General features: G+C 40.2%; 1 protein-coding gene across 9 annotated transcripts in view; it reads left to right on the top strand.

Moving 5' to 3' along the window:
- ZMYND8 (zinc finger MYND-type containing 8) overlaps nt 1-15,342 on the top strand; it is a 102,209-nt gene that overhangs the window by 16,182 nt on the left and 70,685 nt on the right. For 2 of the 9 annotated variants that reach the window (XM_063145762.1, XM_063145687.1), the window contains exon 1: nt 10,014-10,100. The exons of 2 other annotated variants lie outside the window; for them this stretch is intronic. In XM_063145762.1, the coding sequence (XP_063001832.1) occupies nt 10,081-10,100 (20 nt within the window). In that variant the 5' untranslated portion in view covers nt 10,014-10,080. 5 more of the 9 variants (XM_063145739.1, XM_063145695.1, XM_063145720.1 and 2 more) reach the window with 5 other exon arrangements.

Below are 15,342 nucleotides of genomic sequence, written 5' to 3'. Positions count from 1 at the left end.
GTAGCTGGGCTAGAAGAAGAAAGGCAGGGAGGAAGGGTTGTGAAGGGGAAAATGGCAAGAGGGGAAGGGTTCGACACCCTGGTTTTGGCTTGCAATCACACCTCTCCATCCTGCTACTTTACAGCTGCTTAATATGATCTCCATTCTAAGTCACAGGTTATGATTGCAACATGTAATTTGACACACAATTAAACATGTAATTTAACTGTGCATATTTATTGTTTTATACCAGTGGTTCCCAAAGTGGGCAGTACTGCCCCCTTGGGGGTGGTGGGATTGCATAGGGGGGCGTTAAGAGGCAAAGGGATGGCGGGGGGGCGCTAACAGGCAAAGGGGCGGCAGGGGGCCGCTCAAGGTGGTCTCTCCAGAAGGTCCAGGGACCGAGCAGGAAAGAGCGCCAAATTCAGCTGCTCTCCCCACACCGCTCCTGCTCAGGAAGGACTTTCTCACTCACGCAGCCGCTCTCTCCTCCTATCTCAAGCCCACAGCGGCCCCACCAGAAGTCGGGGGTGGGGGAAGTGCCCACAGGAGGCAGCAGAGCAGGAAACAGTGGCGGATTCAGCTGCTCTGCCCACTCTTCTCCTGCCTAGGAGGGCCCAGGGCTTCTTTCCTGCTGGAGCCACTGCCGCCCGCTCCCTCCCTCCCTGGGCCAGAGCTGCTCCCTCCTACAAGCTGCCCCAGCAGATCTCGCGCGATAGTTGCTGCACAAGGCGGGAGCAGCAGCCCTGCAGCGGAGAGGAAGGAGCACGTGGAGGATGGCGGGCGGCAGAGCAGCTGCCAAGAACAGCGGCCGTCCAACTGGGTGTGGAGCAGGACTGCTTGTGCTGCTGCAAGGTATCACCAGACTCCCTTCCCCCATCAGGAGTTGCAGGTTGGGGCCATCTCCCCTCTGAGCTGCTGCCCTCCTGTCCTAATCAGCCCGGCAGCTATTGTGAGGCTTGGGGGGATGGAGAGAGATGCTGTGTGTCTGTGTGTGTGCTCCCACCCCCCAAAAAATCTGAACTGTAACAGGATTGGGAGAGAAAAGAAAAGGGGGAGGGAGAGAGAATTGCAATTCCCCAGGTCCTTCCTGGCTAAAGAAGATTCAGAAGCACCTTTTTTCAGAATGCTTGCTGAAACCATTCCTATCTGCCCTTGCTTATTTCAGGGTGTCCAACCCCCTTTTTTCAAGCGTTCTTTTGGTAAACATGGTATGTGTGTATCTTGTGTCACCATAAAAACAGAGCTGCAGCACAATCCTAAGTATGTCTACTCAGAAGTAAGCTCCACTGAGATCAATAGAACTTTCTCTGAGGTAAATGTGCATAGGATTCAGCCTGAAAACGAAGAGAGGTTGAAGAAAAGACAGGAGAAAATGAATTGTAGAGATAGAATAGCAAGATAACTGGGATATTTAACCATATTTAAAGACAATAAGTACAGTCCCAGCCAGGTTTTCCATAGGAAAATTCTGTACCAAGTGGCAGATAATTATTTTTAAATTTTAATTAAAATACATTATCCTTTCCTATAACAAAATGGTGCTTACTCCTAAGTAAGTGTGTTCCACTGAAGAAGGAAATCCTATTTGATTCCTGTATTCATGCTAGTGTGACATGATAAGTTAAATGCACAATTTTATGCATGTTTAGACAGAAAAAAATCCTTCAACTCCTAGAATCCCCTCTAAATGGGAAGCACCCGGCCCAGGCTTGCCAAGGGAGGGAGGGAAAAGAGAGAGCAAACGTCTCTGTTTGCAGCCAGCGTGGCGGGGCACACCAATTGGATTTTGAATAAAGTATTCAATTAATTGCTACTGTTTTGAATTTTATTGTTATTATCTTCCTTGGTGGGTTGTTGAAAACTGCTCTTCTGAATAATGATTTTTATAGTGTAGGGTAGGGGGGCGCTGGGCATGAGTTTGTGGAACCACTGTTTTATACTGTATGCTTTTATCTGTACGCCTCCCTGAGATCTTAATGATATAGGGCGGGATACAAATGTTTTAAATAAATAATACATTCAGTGGGTCATGGACGCTGTAGTGCAAAGCAGCTGTTATGTCCACCACTGCCTGCCCATCCTTTATTTAAACACTCAAGGTAGCTTTAAACATTTTAAAAACGATATTCAAACTCTCAGGAAGCTGACATCATCCCACAATTGCACACACTAGCCTGTCTTCATTGTCTTAGGCCCACCTCTCTCTGTTCCTCTGTGTCTTTGGGAATTAAATCATGCCCAATAGCCTTTCCAGTTCCAATAAACTCAAAAGCATCTGCCCTCTGTGACTGAATTAGGAGCAAGTTGACTTTGAATGCATTGGATGATGGCCGATTTCACCATGGCTTAATTGCATCTTACTGTCTTCTGTAAAAGTATTCCTTTTTTTGACAGAGACTCAAAGAATTTCCTTTTCCACATGTTCAAACATAATGGTCCTGAAAACCCAGAAGGTATTCAACAGGGAAACTCTGTCCAAATGTATATAAGCTTGGGTTGCATTCTTGCCCCAGAAGAATATTAATTCCTAAAAAAAAAACACATATTCATGCAAAAAGCAGACAGTACAAAATACTCTTAAAGTAAAACTCTTGTATTACCAGTGTCCTTAAATAGTCTTCTTTGTCCTTTTCCCCATGTATAGATTTCACAGGTTTAGCATTCCTCAGAATCCTCGGTGCTAAGTGCTGCAATATTTTCTTAATGCGAAAGGACCCTTCATATCCTTGGTACTTGGGGATAATTCAAATATACTGCAGTTGATCTCATACAGTCTTTTCATGCCACTAAACCACAACAGAGTTATGGGAGGGGTGGGGTGAAATATGCCTGTCCGTTCATTCCTAATCATGTTTTGCATTAACACTTCCAGTAAAAAGAAGGCTTCTCTACTAGCGTGCTCTTTGAGGTGGTGTATTTTTATATTGGGTGGGTGGGTGGGTATGGGTGCTTTTAGACAAGCTACCCCCAAGTGAAATTGATGAGGTTCAATCACTGTCTGTAGCAAGATGCGAAATGTGTGGCTTTCACTAGAACAAATAAGCTAAGCCACAAGAATAAAGAAAATACTGTTCAGATAGACAAACTGCACACATCTAACCTCCAAGTTCTATGTTTGCTAGGAAACTGGTTCACCTCAGTCATGTGATTCAGGCAGCCTGAGCTGTGGATAAAAATATCCGTCTTTTCAGGCAGGGTTAATAGTTTGACTGTCTGGGAACAGTTCCAGAAATGCAAAAGCTCTAACCCAGCCATTGATCTATTTGAAACATGAGATCCAATGGGTGGGCTCTAGCCAGATATCAGATAGTCTGCTGTAGATTGCAGGGCAACTATATAGCTGTGGGCAATTGCATCAGGCACTGCAACCAAACCTAATTAAAATGGAGATGGAGGAAGCTGAAAGCTCAGCCAGTGACAGACAAGAAGTACTCAGAATTCCAAATAAACAAGAACTGCCTCTTGTTTAGAGGCAAGCATGCATTTGGGGGGAAAAACCCTGTTTAATCACAGCTAACAGAGAGGAATTGCTTGAATTTTCAAATGCCCTCAAGCAAAAGAACAGTGGAACATACACCTCTCTTGAAATAGATTAGATTAAGACTGTAATTCGCCTTTAACTCAATTATATTTACTTCTAAATAAACATGTTTAGGATTGTATCACTTTTTGGCTAAGATCAAGTGTAAGTTCACATGTAGCACTAGCCAGTTTCATTAGATCTACCGAGAGAGCAGCAAATGTATATTCACTGGGCCTGGCAACCAAGTTGACAAAATAGAAGCTAGAACAGTGATTTTCAAACTTCAGGAGTAGGACATAAAACAGACCAACTTTGGAAGATACAGGGGCCAATTTCTACCCCTTGCCCTACTGTTCCCATGCCACCAGCAGCAAAGCAATTGGCAGTTTGCTATGATTGGAGGCTGAAAATGGCCACATTTGCCTTGTTTTAAAGCTAAATTTGCCCCTTTTCAGCCTCTGTTGCTTTGCCAATTACTTTGCTGCTGCTGCCGCACAGCAACAGTGGGGTGCTGCTCCGAAAGCCAGGAGACACATACATCTCACCCTTACTGTAGAGGAACATGGGGCACCTAAGTTGGAAATTAAAGGTCCAGGGAGGGATAAGAATATACGAAGAACCCTACTGGATCAGACCAAAGGTTTATCTAGTCCAGTATCCTGTTTCCCGCAGGAAATCCCGCATGCATATGATAATGCATATTATCTTCCTGCCTACCAGATAAAATTGTGGTAAATGAACATTCCCTGGTAATGGACTCTCATGTTTGACTTTGACTTTCTGGGGTGATTGTACCTATGCTACCCCATCATCAAATGTGATTTGGGGAGAAAAGAGTTTAGAAAGCTGTTCCCCCACTTTTATTTTTCCTGTTTTCCTGTGTGTAAGATATGATTTCCTCTAGCAGAGAGCTTAGCTTGTTGCTTGCCTACTAGTTTGGAAGTGAAATGAAGCATCCAAAAATAAGGCAACCCTCTCCTCCTTGCATTATACAGGGAACTTTCAGGAGTAAGAAAAGGAAAAAGAATCCTTCCCCCACACATGTGCACACAGCCCTATAACACAGCAGAGGAAAGCCTTGAAAGGAGTGAGAAAAAAGGTGTAATCTCTTTTCCGCTCCCTCAACCCCTTCTCCACACATATGCATGGCTCTTGTTCCGGGCTGGCTGATGTTCTGAACAGGAGCACTTCTCTTAGGGAGGGAAATACTATGACAATTTGTTTCAGTAAGGCTATGGGGCAGTATATCAGTGTTATAAATAACAACAACAACAGTTGCTAGAGCACATGCTATAGGGTTCTATTGTACCCATGGTCTGCTTGTGGGTTCCTGTGTGAACAGAATGCTGGATTAGATGGTCCCTTGATCTGATCCAGCATGGCTCTTCTTATGTTCTTAACTTGTCCTCTCCTATTTTATTAGCAATGTAGAATTACTACTCTAATACACAGGTCCTCATACACAACAGTAGCCTTTATGTACATGACTGCATGCAAAAATTTCTTCAAGTGCAGTTGTGGAAGAGATGCTTGATGTTGACTTGGGAGTCCCCAGAAAGAAGTATAAGTGTTCTGAAAGAGAGATGAAAGGCTAAAATGTTTGTGAGGGTTATTACTACTACTACTGGTTAATTTATGTAGCTGTAGGTCATTTGACATTGTTATTCCTATTACCCCTCTAGCTTATTACCTTGGATAGAATTGTATACACCCTCCTTTTACATTTGCTTGCTTGTAAACTGATACGCTTAGAAATCTTAAACCAGTAGTTAAGCTTTTAATACTAGGGAAGTCTGATATTCTCTGTCACATGTTTTGTCTCTGATTTTCTTATCTGAAACTCCAGATATTCATTGTAGCATCTGAGCACCCCATCTTTCAGGAAAAATGATCTTCCTTGCTTCCATGAGGCTTAAAAATTATTCTGAACTCCTTTATTGTGGAAGTAACGTGTCTTTTTGAAAATAAACATAGACCAATGTATTCCCACCCCTCTTCTCTGTCAGTGAAGGCAAACACTTTTTTCTTTCTCGTTACTTTTGAAATGCTGTCTTCTGTCTGTCAACATTGGATGCGTATTCTCTTCTCCCCCCCCCCTTCGAAAAACATACTCCATGCCCCACCAAGCCTCCATCTGGTACAGTGAACCATCTGTGTCAGCTCTCTGACTCCTTTGTTGAATGCATATTTGAGCAGCCCACTTGTGCATACACCCTTTTCTCCTTTTCATAGCTCCTTTTCATGTTGCCTGTTTACTCAATTATCCTGCAGTTCTTTCCTTTTTGCCTGAACGTGTCTCAGCAGTAACTGTTCTGTCCTGTCGTGTGAGCTGAAAATACAATTTCTTGAGTTCTCAGACAAGTATCTTTTTGTCTGTGTCTGGCAGGATAGGTACTATTTAGGAAGATCTCTGATTTGCACTGCTGTGGGTTATGTGTGTGCATGTCATTTTCTGGGACCTGTTCCCTCTATTCCATGATAAGCAGTAATCACTGGCTCTGGAGCGCTCTCAAGAAGAACTGGAAAAAAGTGAGGATGTTTCTAGAGCTCTCTACTGGCTTGTGGCTGCTTTTGACCTCTTGTGTTCTCCCACATTTTTGTGTTTCCTTAGTCTTTAATTTGTTTTCATGGTTTTCAACCCCCCACTTCACCTTTCACTACTTTACTTCTTCAAAGCACTGATGATTAGCATCTCTGACTTTAGCCCTCTCTTTCTGCCTTCCTTCCTTCCTGTCCTTCCCACTTCATTGTTTTCTCTCCCCTTCACCTAAATAACCACACCCCGGAAAAGCAATTGGTTAACCCTGCAGTAGACCATGCATTTTAATTGCCTTTCATTACAGGATAAGAGGCTTCATTCACTGATTGCAGCAGGGGTTTCTTTCAGCCGCCTTAGCTGGAAACTTGAAAATGTGCTTGCTTTCAGCAACATAAATCGTTCCATTAAAATGGGACTTCTGCCTCTTATTCTTTTGGGATTTATTGTGCAAGATCATTCCAAATATGGAAGATCAAGCTCTTAGATTCCTCCCCCCTTCCTACTATAGAATCACATGTTAAATAACATGTTTACCATAGTGAGGTAACTTTTTTGAGTTCAAAACAATAGGAGCTACCTGAGAGGAGTCCCAATTAGCCTCTGTTTTTACTGGCACTTGAGGGTCCTTTCCTTTCGCTCAGTAAACCGTCTTGTTCATTTAGAAGAGCAGAACATGAGGCCTCATCTAGCTATTGCTGCTATTAAATTACTATCTGATATGTGACCAAATCCTCTCTCCAGGGACTGTGTGTGTCACTTTGGCTATGTGCCCAGCTACCATCAGCGCCATTGCAGCCCCAGCACCAGGACATGTTTCCCAGAGAGAATCAACTGTATTTCAGTTGTATTTGTTTGGGAATGTTGCTCTTGATATGAATAACACTGAAACAGAGCTGCCAGCAAGATAAAGCTATATAAGCAGCCTCCATAGTGGACCCTATCTCACTTTCAGCTTCAGAATCAGTATCTCTTTAAGGATAAAAAACAGAAGAGCTGCTTGTGCAGTTTTCATAGTGCCCCTCTGTATTAGACAGGGCAGTGCTAGGGACATTTTGTGTACAGCAATGATCCTGCTGCTGGCAGCCATTTTCATGGCAGTATGAATGCTTGGTCCCCTATTGTTTGCCACTTGTGTCCAGTTAAGTGCAAATTAAAAGTTTATTTATTTATTTATTACATTTATATACCACCCCATAGCCGAAGCTCTGAACATTTAAAAACATTGAACATTAAAAACCGATATTCAAAATTTAAAAGCGTAAAAAGCATAAAAACAGATTAGATACAATATCCATTTTTTAATGACCGTAATAAAATATATTCATTCATTCATTCATTCATTTAAAACAACTATTCTGGTCCACAAATTATGGTAGAAATAAAAGCAGCTATTCTTTTATACCAAAATGTCGTCCCCCCCCCCCAAGTAATGAATTAAATAGTTCTTACTTCAGTTAATAACATATACCTTATTTTCATGTTTTTTATGGGTGTTAGAAAAATGTCTTTACAGTTTTGTTAATGTCTTGATTCCATTATACCAGGGGTCGATCAGAATCTACTGCTAGATCTCTGGGAGATTTTAAGTAGGCTGAGAATGGTTTCTGACTCCCACTTCTTTAATATTGGCAACAACAAAATTAGTCTCCCCCTGCCCCCCCCCCCCCAGTTATACTACTAAAATGAAAAAAGTGAGGGGAGGAGTTGACCAGGAATTTGTGTGTGTGTGTGAGGACTGTGGATTCAGTTCAGTTTAGTTCTGGCAATCAAAACAAATTTCTGGACACATAATTCTTTAATTCAATTGTAAGTCTTAATCTCAGGGCCCTAGTGAAAAACAAAGTAGATTTCATAAGCTTAAGGTTTGACCACCTTTGCTTTACGTTGGTCACTCAGAATTGTATTTCTCCTTATCTCTTACCATCAGAGAAATTTACCTTTTGAATTTTTCTCCCTTCTTTAAGTGTGATATATTAATGACACAAGTGCACTCTAAAATGGTAGTTAAGTATTTCCCACCAATGGATTTTACTACATGAGAAGAATTAATTTTTCACTGAAATATTGTGAAAGAGATACTCCTTTTCCATCGCTTTCTGTGATATCTGCCATGATGCAACTCCTTTGGTTTGTGTTCATCACTGTTCCCACTTCTGCCCCATTGCCTACCATGAAATCCCTTTATAGTTCCCTGTTACAGGAAAATAATCTATAAAGTGTGTGGTGACTTTCACTATCCCAACACCCACTTCCCTGCCAACAGACTTAGTCAGGAAGAGGAGATGGGTGGACCTTGCTTCTTCCTGCTGCAAACTGCAGCTCTTCCTTGCAGTCTGGGGAGAGGGGGAAACTGGTGCCCTGCCCTATAAAGGGGCAAGTTGCAGAAAAGAGCCAGTATGGTGTACATCTGGGTTCAAATTCTTGCTCGAACAGGAAGGCAAGTTACTGTCTCCCACCCTAATCTACTTCACAGGATGGGAGGAAAATATAAGATATCCCCCTTTAAGCTACACTGAACGCTTTGGAGAAAGACTTTACAGCTTCTCACATAAGAACCAGAGTACTCAAAACCACGTTATTATAAATTAGTTATCTCTTAATGCTTTTTAACTATCTTGTAGTATTCACAATAATGGTGGTCAAAGAGGGGTAAAATGCTGGATTTCCCCCACCTTTACAGTGGTTTTGGCAGAAGTTCTAGTGATTTTGAGTATGGAATCAGGCACTTCTGGTTGTTCTGCGATTAATTAACATGGAGTACCAGGCTGTGACTTTCTGAAAGTGGTGTAAATAGAATGTTGACTTCTTCAGAAATGGGGAAAAAAATGGAGGTGGGCATGTACATGAAACAGTGTATTTCCAGTGGTTCTCAACCTTTTTTGCTCCATTCCTCCCTTTCACCATTGTTCAGAATATAATTCCCCCTTCCCAAGATAGTCTAACTCAATAGGTGCATTCCAAATAATAAGCATATAATATTGAAAATCTTTTATTTTTTTCTGTATTAGTCCCATTTAAAGGAACAACACAAAGCATGGCCCCTTTTACATTCTCAGCTCCCATGGTTTGCATTGCCCCTTTAAATGGGAAGCTTGAAACTTCTAGGATTGCGAGGGAGGGAGGGAAAAGAGAGCAAAGGCCTGGCTTTTTCAGATGACATGACACTTTTCTGGGACATTTTTAATAACATGTGTAGGAAGACATAATCTACAGGACATCATACTTTGCTGAATAGTGGTCCCAATTCCCCCCCCCAACTCTAAAATTCCTCCCCGGGGCGGAATTCCCCCCATGTTGAGAACCCATGTACTAAACAGTTTCAACCTAAAATAGGCACTGTGCTAGATACTATCTGATTTCTATCAGTTGAGAACCGCTGCATTAGACTAAAAGTTGATCTCAAAAACCATTGGAAACAAACTCATCAAAATTCAGATCAAGCGCATGGTCTGGTTTTTACTATTCAGTAGTTTCTGCTATTGAATAATATCTCATTGATAAATTGGCATCTGTACACTGAGATAAATACTGTATTCCAGACTCTTAAAGAGAAACCTACACTAAAGGGATTGAGTTTGTACATTATTATTTTTTACAAGAAATTTGTATTTCACACTTCAGACAATAGGCAAACTTCATGGATTTGCCATCCATTTTCAGCTTCCTTTTGGAGCTTGAAGTGAGTTGTATATTTGCCCTTCAGTGTTCAGTTCCTGCTGCATTTAAAAAAACCCCCAAACAAAACAGCGAGGGAACATTCTGAGTTTTACTGCTCTCTGTCCTGAAAAATGTGGCTAGGATTTTAAAGACATGAAACTCTAGCAGAAACTAGGATTGTGTATGAAGTGAGTATTGCACTTAATTCACTGGTACAGCCTGAAAAACAGCTTTGGCATAGAACATACAGCTTCTTAGTGGCAGGAGAATTTCCCTGTGAAGTGTGAAGATGGTTGTTATCTCAGGAAAACGTAACCACAGCATGAGCACTGCAGTCTAGGATTATTTCTTTGCATTGGATTATGCGTATGTGACTGAAATGAAATCCACAGTCAAAAGGTGTGTGTATGACCTAACTTTGATTACATTGCTTATTATTGAGATTGAGAGAAAATATTTTAACTAACTTTCATTTCATGTGGTTATAGCAGCAGTTTATTTTATAAGGCCAGTTGAGAAACATTAATTTGACTGCTAGCCTTTCTAATTTCAAGGCACATTACCTGTTTATGTACCCTCTTGCTTATGTGAACCCCCTATTATACCATTGTAAGGATAATTGGTTGTTGCAATTTATTAGTTGAGGGTTGTTCTTAGCACGACTTTTTCTTGCTATCTGCCTCTAGATAATCCCCACTTTTTGGTCAGCAGAAAGGTCAGCATAAACATAAGCATTAGTAGAAGGCCTACGTGAAAACCTGTTTAAAATGTTTCATCTAGAGCTGTTTTCCTTCCTGCAGCATAGCAGCATATCATATGGCCTGTGGTAACAAAACGGTCACACAGGCTGTTTTAGAGAAGAATGAAAGCTCCATTTTTTCCTTGAACAATGTGCTTAAGAACTGACCCCAAATCAAACTGGTTGTGTTAATGGATTTTGCTCTAACTCTAAAATGACTTCTCTTGTTTTAAAAATTGCTTCTTTTTTAGAGACTTGGTTTAATAACCGTACTTGAATTTTGCTAAACTGAGACTACACTTTCATTGTTCCTCGCTGTTCTGAAAGCAGCTCTGGTATTTTTCCACACACTGAAATTCAACTCTTCACAAGGCCTGTTTCTTAAAAAGAGCCGAATGTGATAGGGTTAATGGACAGGAAGCTGCAGCTGCAGCAGGCTAATAGGCAAGTCAGATTTTTGTTTAACTGACAACTTTAGAAGGCCTTAGGGATGAAGGAAGGGCAGTTTGTGAAAACAGCATCTACCATTCTACTGAAAAAACCGTAGCTTTTTTCTGCATCCTTTATATTTAATTAGGAAAGGGGCACTGCAACTGGTTAGGAGCCAGCCTCCTTATTTATAACTCAACTTTCATTGCATATGTTGGTTAAAATCCACAATATGAGTTCTTACAACTTACTGCATTCTTGTTAATGTGTGTAGAACAATCATATTTGCTTTTTGAGCAGTGTAGATACTATATAACAAATTAACTACAGCATTTAGCCTTGATCCTTCAGAATATGTTTAATTGAATGCCTTCTGGGTGGTGTGTATGTGTTTGTTGCCTCAAAATGCTTTTCTTCCTTTACTAGTGTGGCTTTCACGGTGTGTTTCAGAATGCTTTCTCTGGAGGAAAACAGATTTTGTGACCTAGGGAAACCTGCAGGTTTTAAAAACCTCAAGCAGAAGCAACAGATGTGGTTTAAGAAATGCTTTATTTAGACTGGCACTTGGTATTCACTTTATTCTACTCGAAAATCTGCTTTCTGTAAGGAGTTTGTATGTGTGTGGTTCTTCTTTTAAGTTTCTTTTGCTGAAACAGGCCTAGTTTAGCCTGTCTTCTCTGTGCACAGGATGGCTCCTGCTTGCCAGAGCTGCACAAAGATAATCGCTCAGGAAGTGTTTCAGCCAATCCCCTGAAGCTTTACATTCAGATTTTCCAAAGTAGCCAATCCAGGATTAGCTTTTATTAGGAAGACAGATCATCAAGCTGAAGTGCCAAGCCCTTTCTGTCTGAGTACTGAGAGCCTGTCCTCCATGTTTTATAAGTATTGACATAACACTGTGTTAACAATGCATCCACAGAGGTAAGCTTTACTTTTTTACATTTTTTTCTCTAAAACCTATGAGTTGTGGCTTAACAGTGTGATTCTCTGTGATCTGTCGCGCAAAACTCACCCCACAGCACTTTATTAAGTTGAAAATGTTTAAATTTGCTTTCTTAGGTCACATGGTTTAGTAGCCATTAGCCATAGCTTTATTTTACAGACTAGCAAAACGTTTGCATACATACTTCTTCACAAGGGGATGCTGGTTTTTAGAGTTTGTCAAGATACTGTTCTTCCAAAGCAGCTTTCTGTGTCTGAGCAGTTTGCCTGCACTATTGTCTGTTGTGTCACATGCCTGCTGGAGAGAAAATGGAAGCTAGGGAGCAGATGCATTTAACTGCCCTACAGGGAGACAAGCAGGGATAATGGCAGACAGCAGAACAGGCAAGTTTACCTTTTCAAACAGTGAAAAGAAGAGCTAAACTAAGTTATCCCTGATAAAATATGGGATTTTTAGGCACCTAGATCGCAGGAAAAAGAGCTAATGGTAGATTGCAGATACTGGGCCTAAGTGGTGGAGTGCTATTGCATCATGTTTTTTGTGCAGTTTTACCTGAACTTAAAATGGATATTTAACTTTTTTCTTACAGGATCCTTCAGTGCAGTGTGTGTGATTTTCTGGAAGGCAATATTTAGCTTACAAAGCTGTCTCTTTAAAAATGATTTTCTTATTGTAGGTTTTAGAAACAGTTAAGGTCTAGGTCTGAAACCATCAGGCATAGCTATGCATCTGTTTCAGTGCCTTACCTATTAAAGACAAAACGTTTTGAACTGTTATCTACCATCTTTTCTATAGTACAAATAAAATTAATGGACTTTTTAACTGCTTTTTTCTTTTGCAATAATCAGGCACAGTTCTCTGAGGTGGGGTGATATAAAATCATGTGTGGTTCATGAGAGTATTACATGTTCATTTTTTTTCTCCTTTTCGGGCTTTTCTGGTTTTTGGCATGATGCTACGTAATTATTTCAAAAATTTCCTTTTGGTCAAATCCCAAATCTGCCAGCTTGTTGTTGTATCATATTTACTGGGGAAAATGAGATGCTTGCTTGAACACTTGGTAAGTAAACTTGTCTGCTATTCTCTGATCATTTTAAATAGTTCTTTATCTTTTGCTTTTAACAGGGCAAACTTAATCCAGCCAGAGAATTTCTGTGGATAGCTAGTTAAAAACTATTTTTTGTTGTCTGTTCAGAATTCTGTTCATACAAACTGTGTGCCAAAATGATTTTTCATTTCTTTCACAATGTTCTGCCACTCCTGAAATATATACTTCCTGTTTTCCTCTGGAAAAAAATCTGCTTACTCTTTGTTCCTAGACCCTCTTAATTAATGCATTTGCAGGTTAAAGCTCAATTCAGACTTTCCTCAGGCTTTTGAAGTGTGATGAATGTGCTAGTTCTCAGCAAAGTAATCTTACTACATTGTTACAAGACTATTTTTCAGTAACCCTATGCTTTTGTAGTCCTATGATATATCATCCAGCATGAAATTTGGTTTTAGAACCACTTTTGAGTAACTTGTGTTTTTAAAATAATATGGAACTGAGACATTTTGTATGTATGTCTCAACAAGCAGCTTTTTCAGTGGACATTTTCTCACAGCATTACAGAGACTGCTGTATATTTAGTTTGTTCACAGTCCTGTTCATAATATTATACAAATGTGTCTTGAGAAATACTTTGCTACTTTTTATAAAGGGTCCCATGGACTTGATAAACTTCTAGCTAACATCCCTTTTGCTCTGATTTTGTCCTTAACCAAGCTCTATGTCTTGTTTTTAAAGTGAAACCCCCAAAGTAGGTACCATTTAAATACCTAATTCAGATTAGTCTCTCTCTTTTCCCTATCACCATTTCAAAAGGAGTTGAAGTTCATTATCAGGGTTTTATGCTATTTTAGGACTTATCTGCATGTACAAATAATACTGGGATATTGCTGAGCAATAAGTTTTAGTTCTTCAGTTGTCAAAATTGTGCACAGACATATTTTTCTTGCAGCAGTTTATTGTACATTAGCAGCTGGGTGTAAAATCTTAACATTACACAATATTATCTTATGAAGAAGCAAGAGAAAATGAGCTGTACTCTGAATGCTTGAATTAAAATGGCTCCCCTAGGTTTTGTTGAAGAAGGATGTGTCTCAAATCTACACCTCCAGAGGTATTGCTGACATGGGAAAGCATATTTGCATGGACTACCCTTGTGCACATAATGAAACACAGCATCACAAGTCCCCTGAAGTTCACCCTTTTAAACTGTTCAAATGCTAATTCTTTCATAGTTCACAAAATATAAATGTCTGCATTGCAGCAAGATGTCTGAGGCAAGGAGAGACAGCAGTGTTCCCAGATCAGCCCAATCATGCTGCTCTGTCGAGAGTCTGAGCCAATAGAAACAGAGGATAGGTTAAAGATTGACAAATACTGTAATGAGGCTGAGAAAGGCCTTCTGGAAATTTCTCCCATCTTTGTTCCATCTAAATAAAGCAAATTCAGCCAAGCTGAAGAATTCCATATATTTTTGATCCTTTTGCAAGGTATGATATCAATCACTTTTATGGATGGCATGCATAGAAGCACTGTGTGCTATTCCCCCCACCCCCCCACCCCCGGTTTAAGATAGATTATATAGCTCTTCTTTAAACAACAGGGCTAGATGGGTGGGTGAACACTTATTCTTCCTGCCCAGACAGAACTGAACCTTGCAGATTTTGGTGTTCAGCGTGGGTTGTCTGAAATAGCATAGCTAAGATGTGTTCCTGTGTTAGAAAATAAGTTTAGGCATAACAAATATTGATAATACAATTCCTCTTTATGTTTTTCGGCAAGTAGAGAGTTACTTAGATAGGCCAAGATGAGTATAATTTGCTGTTATTATTTAGGCCACCATTTAGTTACTTTTGCAATTAGCTCTGCAGAAAAGATAGCACAAAAACAATGTTCTAGTGTATAGAACAGAATGAATTTATATATACACATACACACACACACACACACACACACACATCACCATATGCCTTTCATTCTGAGTATGCAAACTATTGTAGTTGGGAGTTAAACAGATATGGATAAAAATTATTGACATTTTTTAAGCTTATTGATAGCAGTTAGCAACCTGGGAAAGGAAAGCATGTTGTGTTGATGTGCCCCCAAACAAATATCCTTTCTCTCCCTCAGCACCTGTTTTTGTTGAGTTTGGAAGAACTATGTACAAAATGGTCCTGTGCTTTTTCAGTGCAAAGATTATAACATGTAAATTTAGCATGTCTAATAAACTTCATCTTTAATGGATCAGTTCTCTTTTATTGTAAGCCAGCCCAAGAACTTTTGTTAGTGGGTGGCATATAAATTTCATAAAATAAAAATGTTAAAATCTGTTATTTAACATTATCTCTCGGTGTAATATCACTCTCCCCTGCTCTCATTCTGTAAAATGGCCATGTTTGTTTTACACCTGGCAAGAAATAAAGGCAATTCAGACTCTCTTCTGACAGATGCTACTTTGTAGTCATCAGTTCAAGAGTGATAC

Source organism: Elgaria multicarinata, chromosome 1, assembly GCF_023053635.1.
Source record: "Elgaria multicarinata webbii isolate HBS135686 ecotype San Diego chromosome 1, rElgMul1.1.pri, whole genome shotgun sequence".
Lineage (NCBI taxonomy): Eukaryota > Metazoa > Chordata > Lepidosauria > Squamata > Anguidae > Elgaria > Elgaria multicarinata.
Note: the sequence above shows the minus strand (reverse complement) of the source record. Positions and strands in the feature narration are given on the sequence as shown.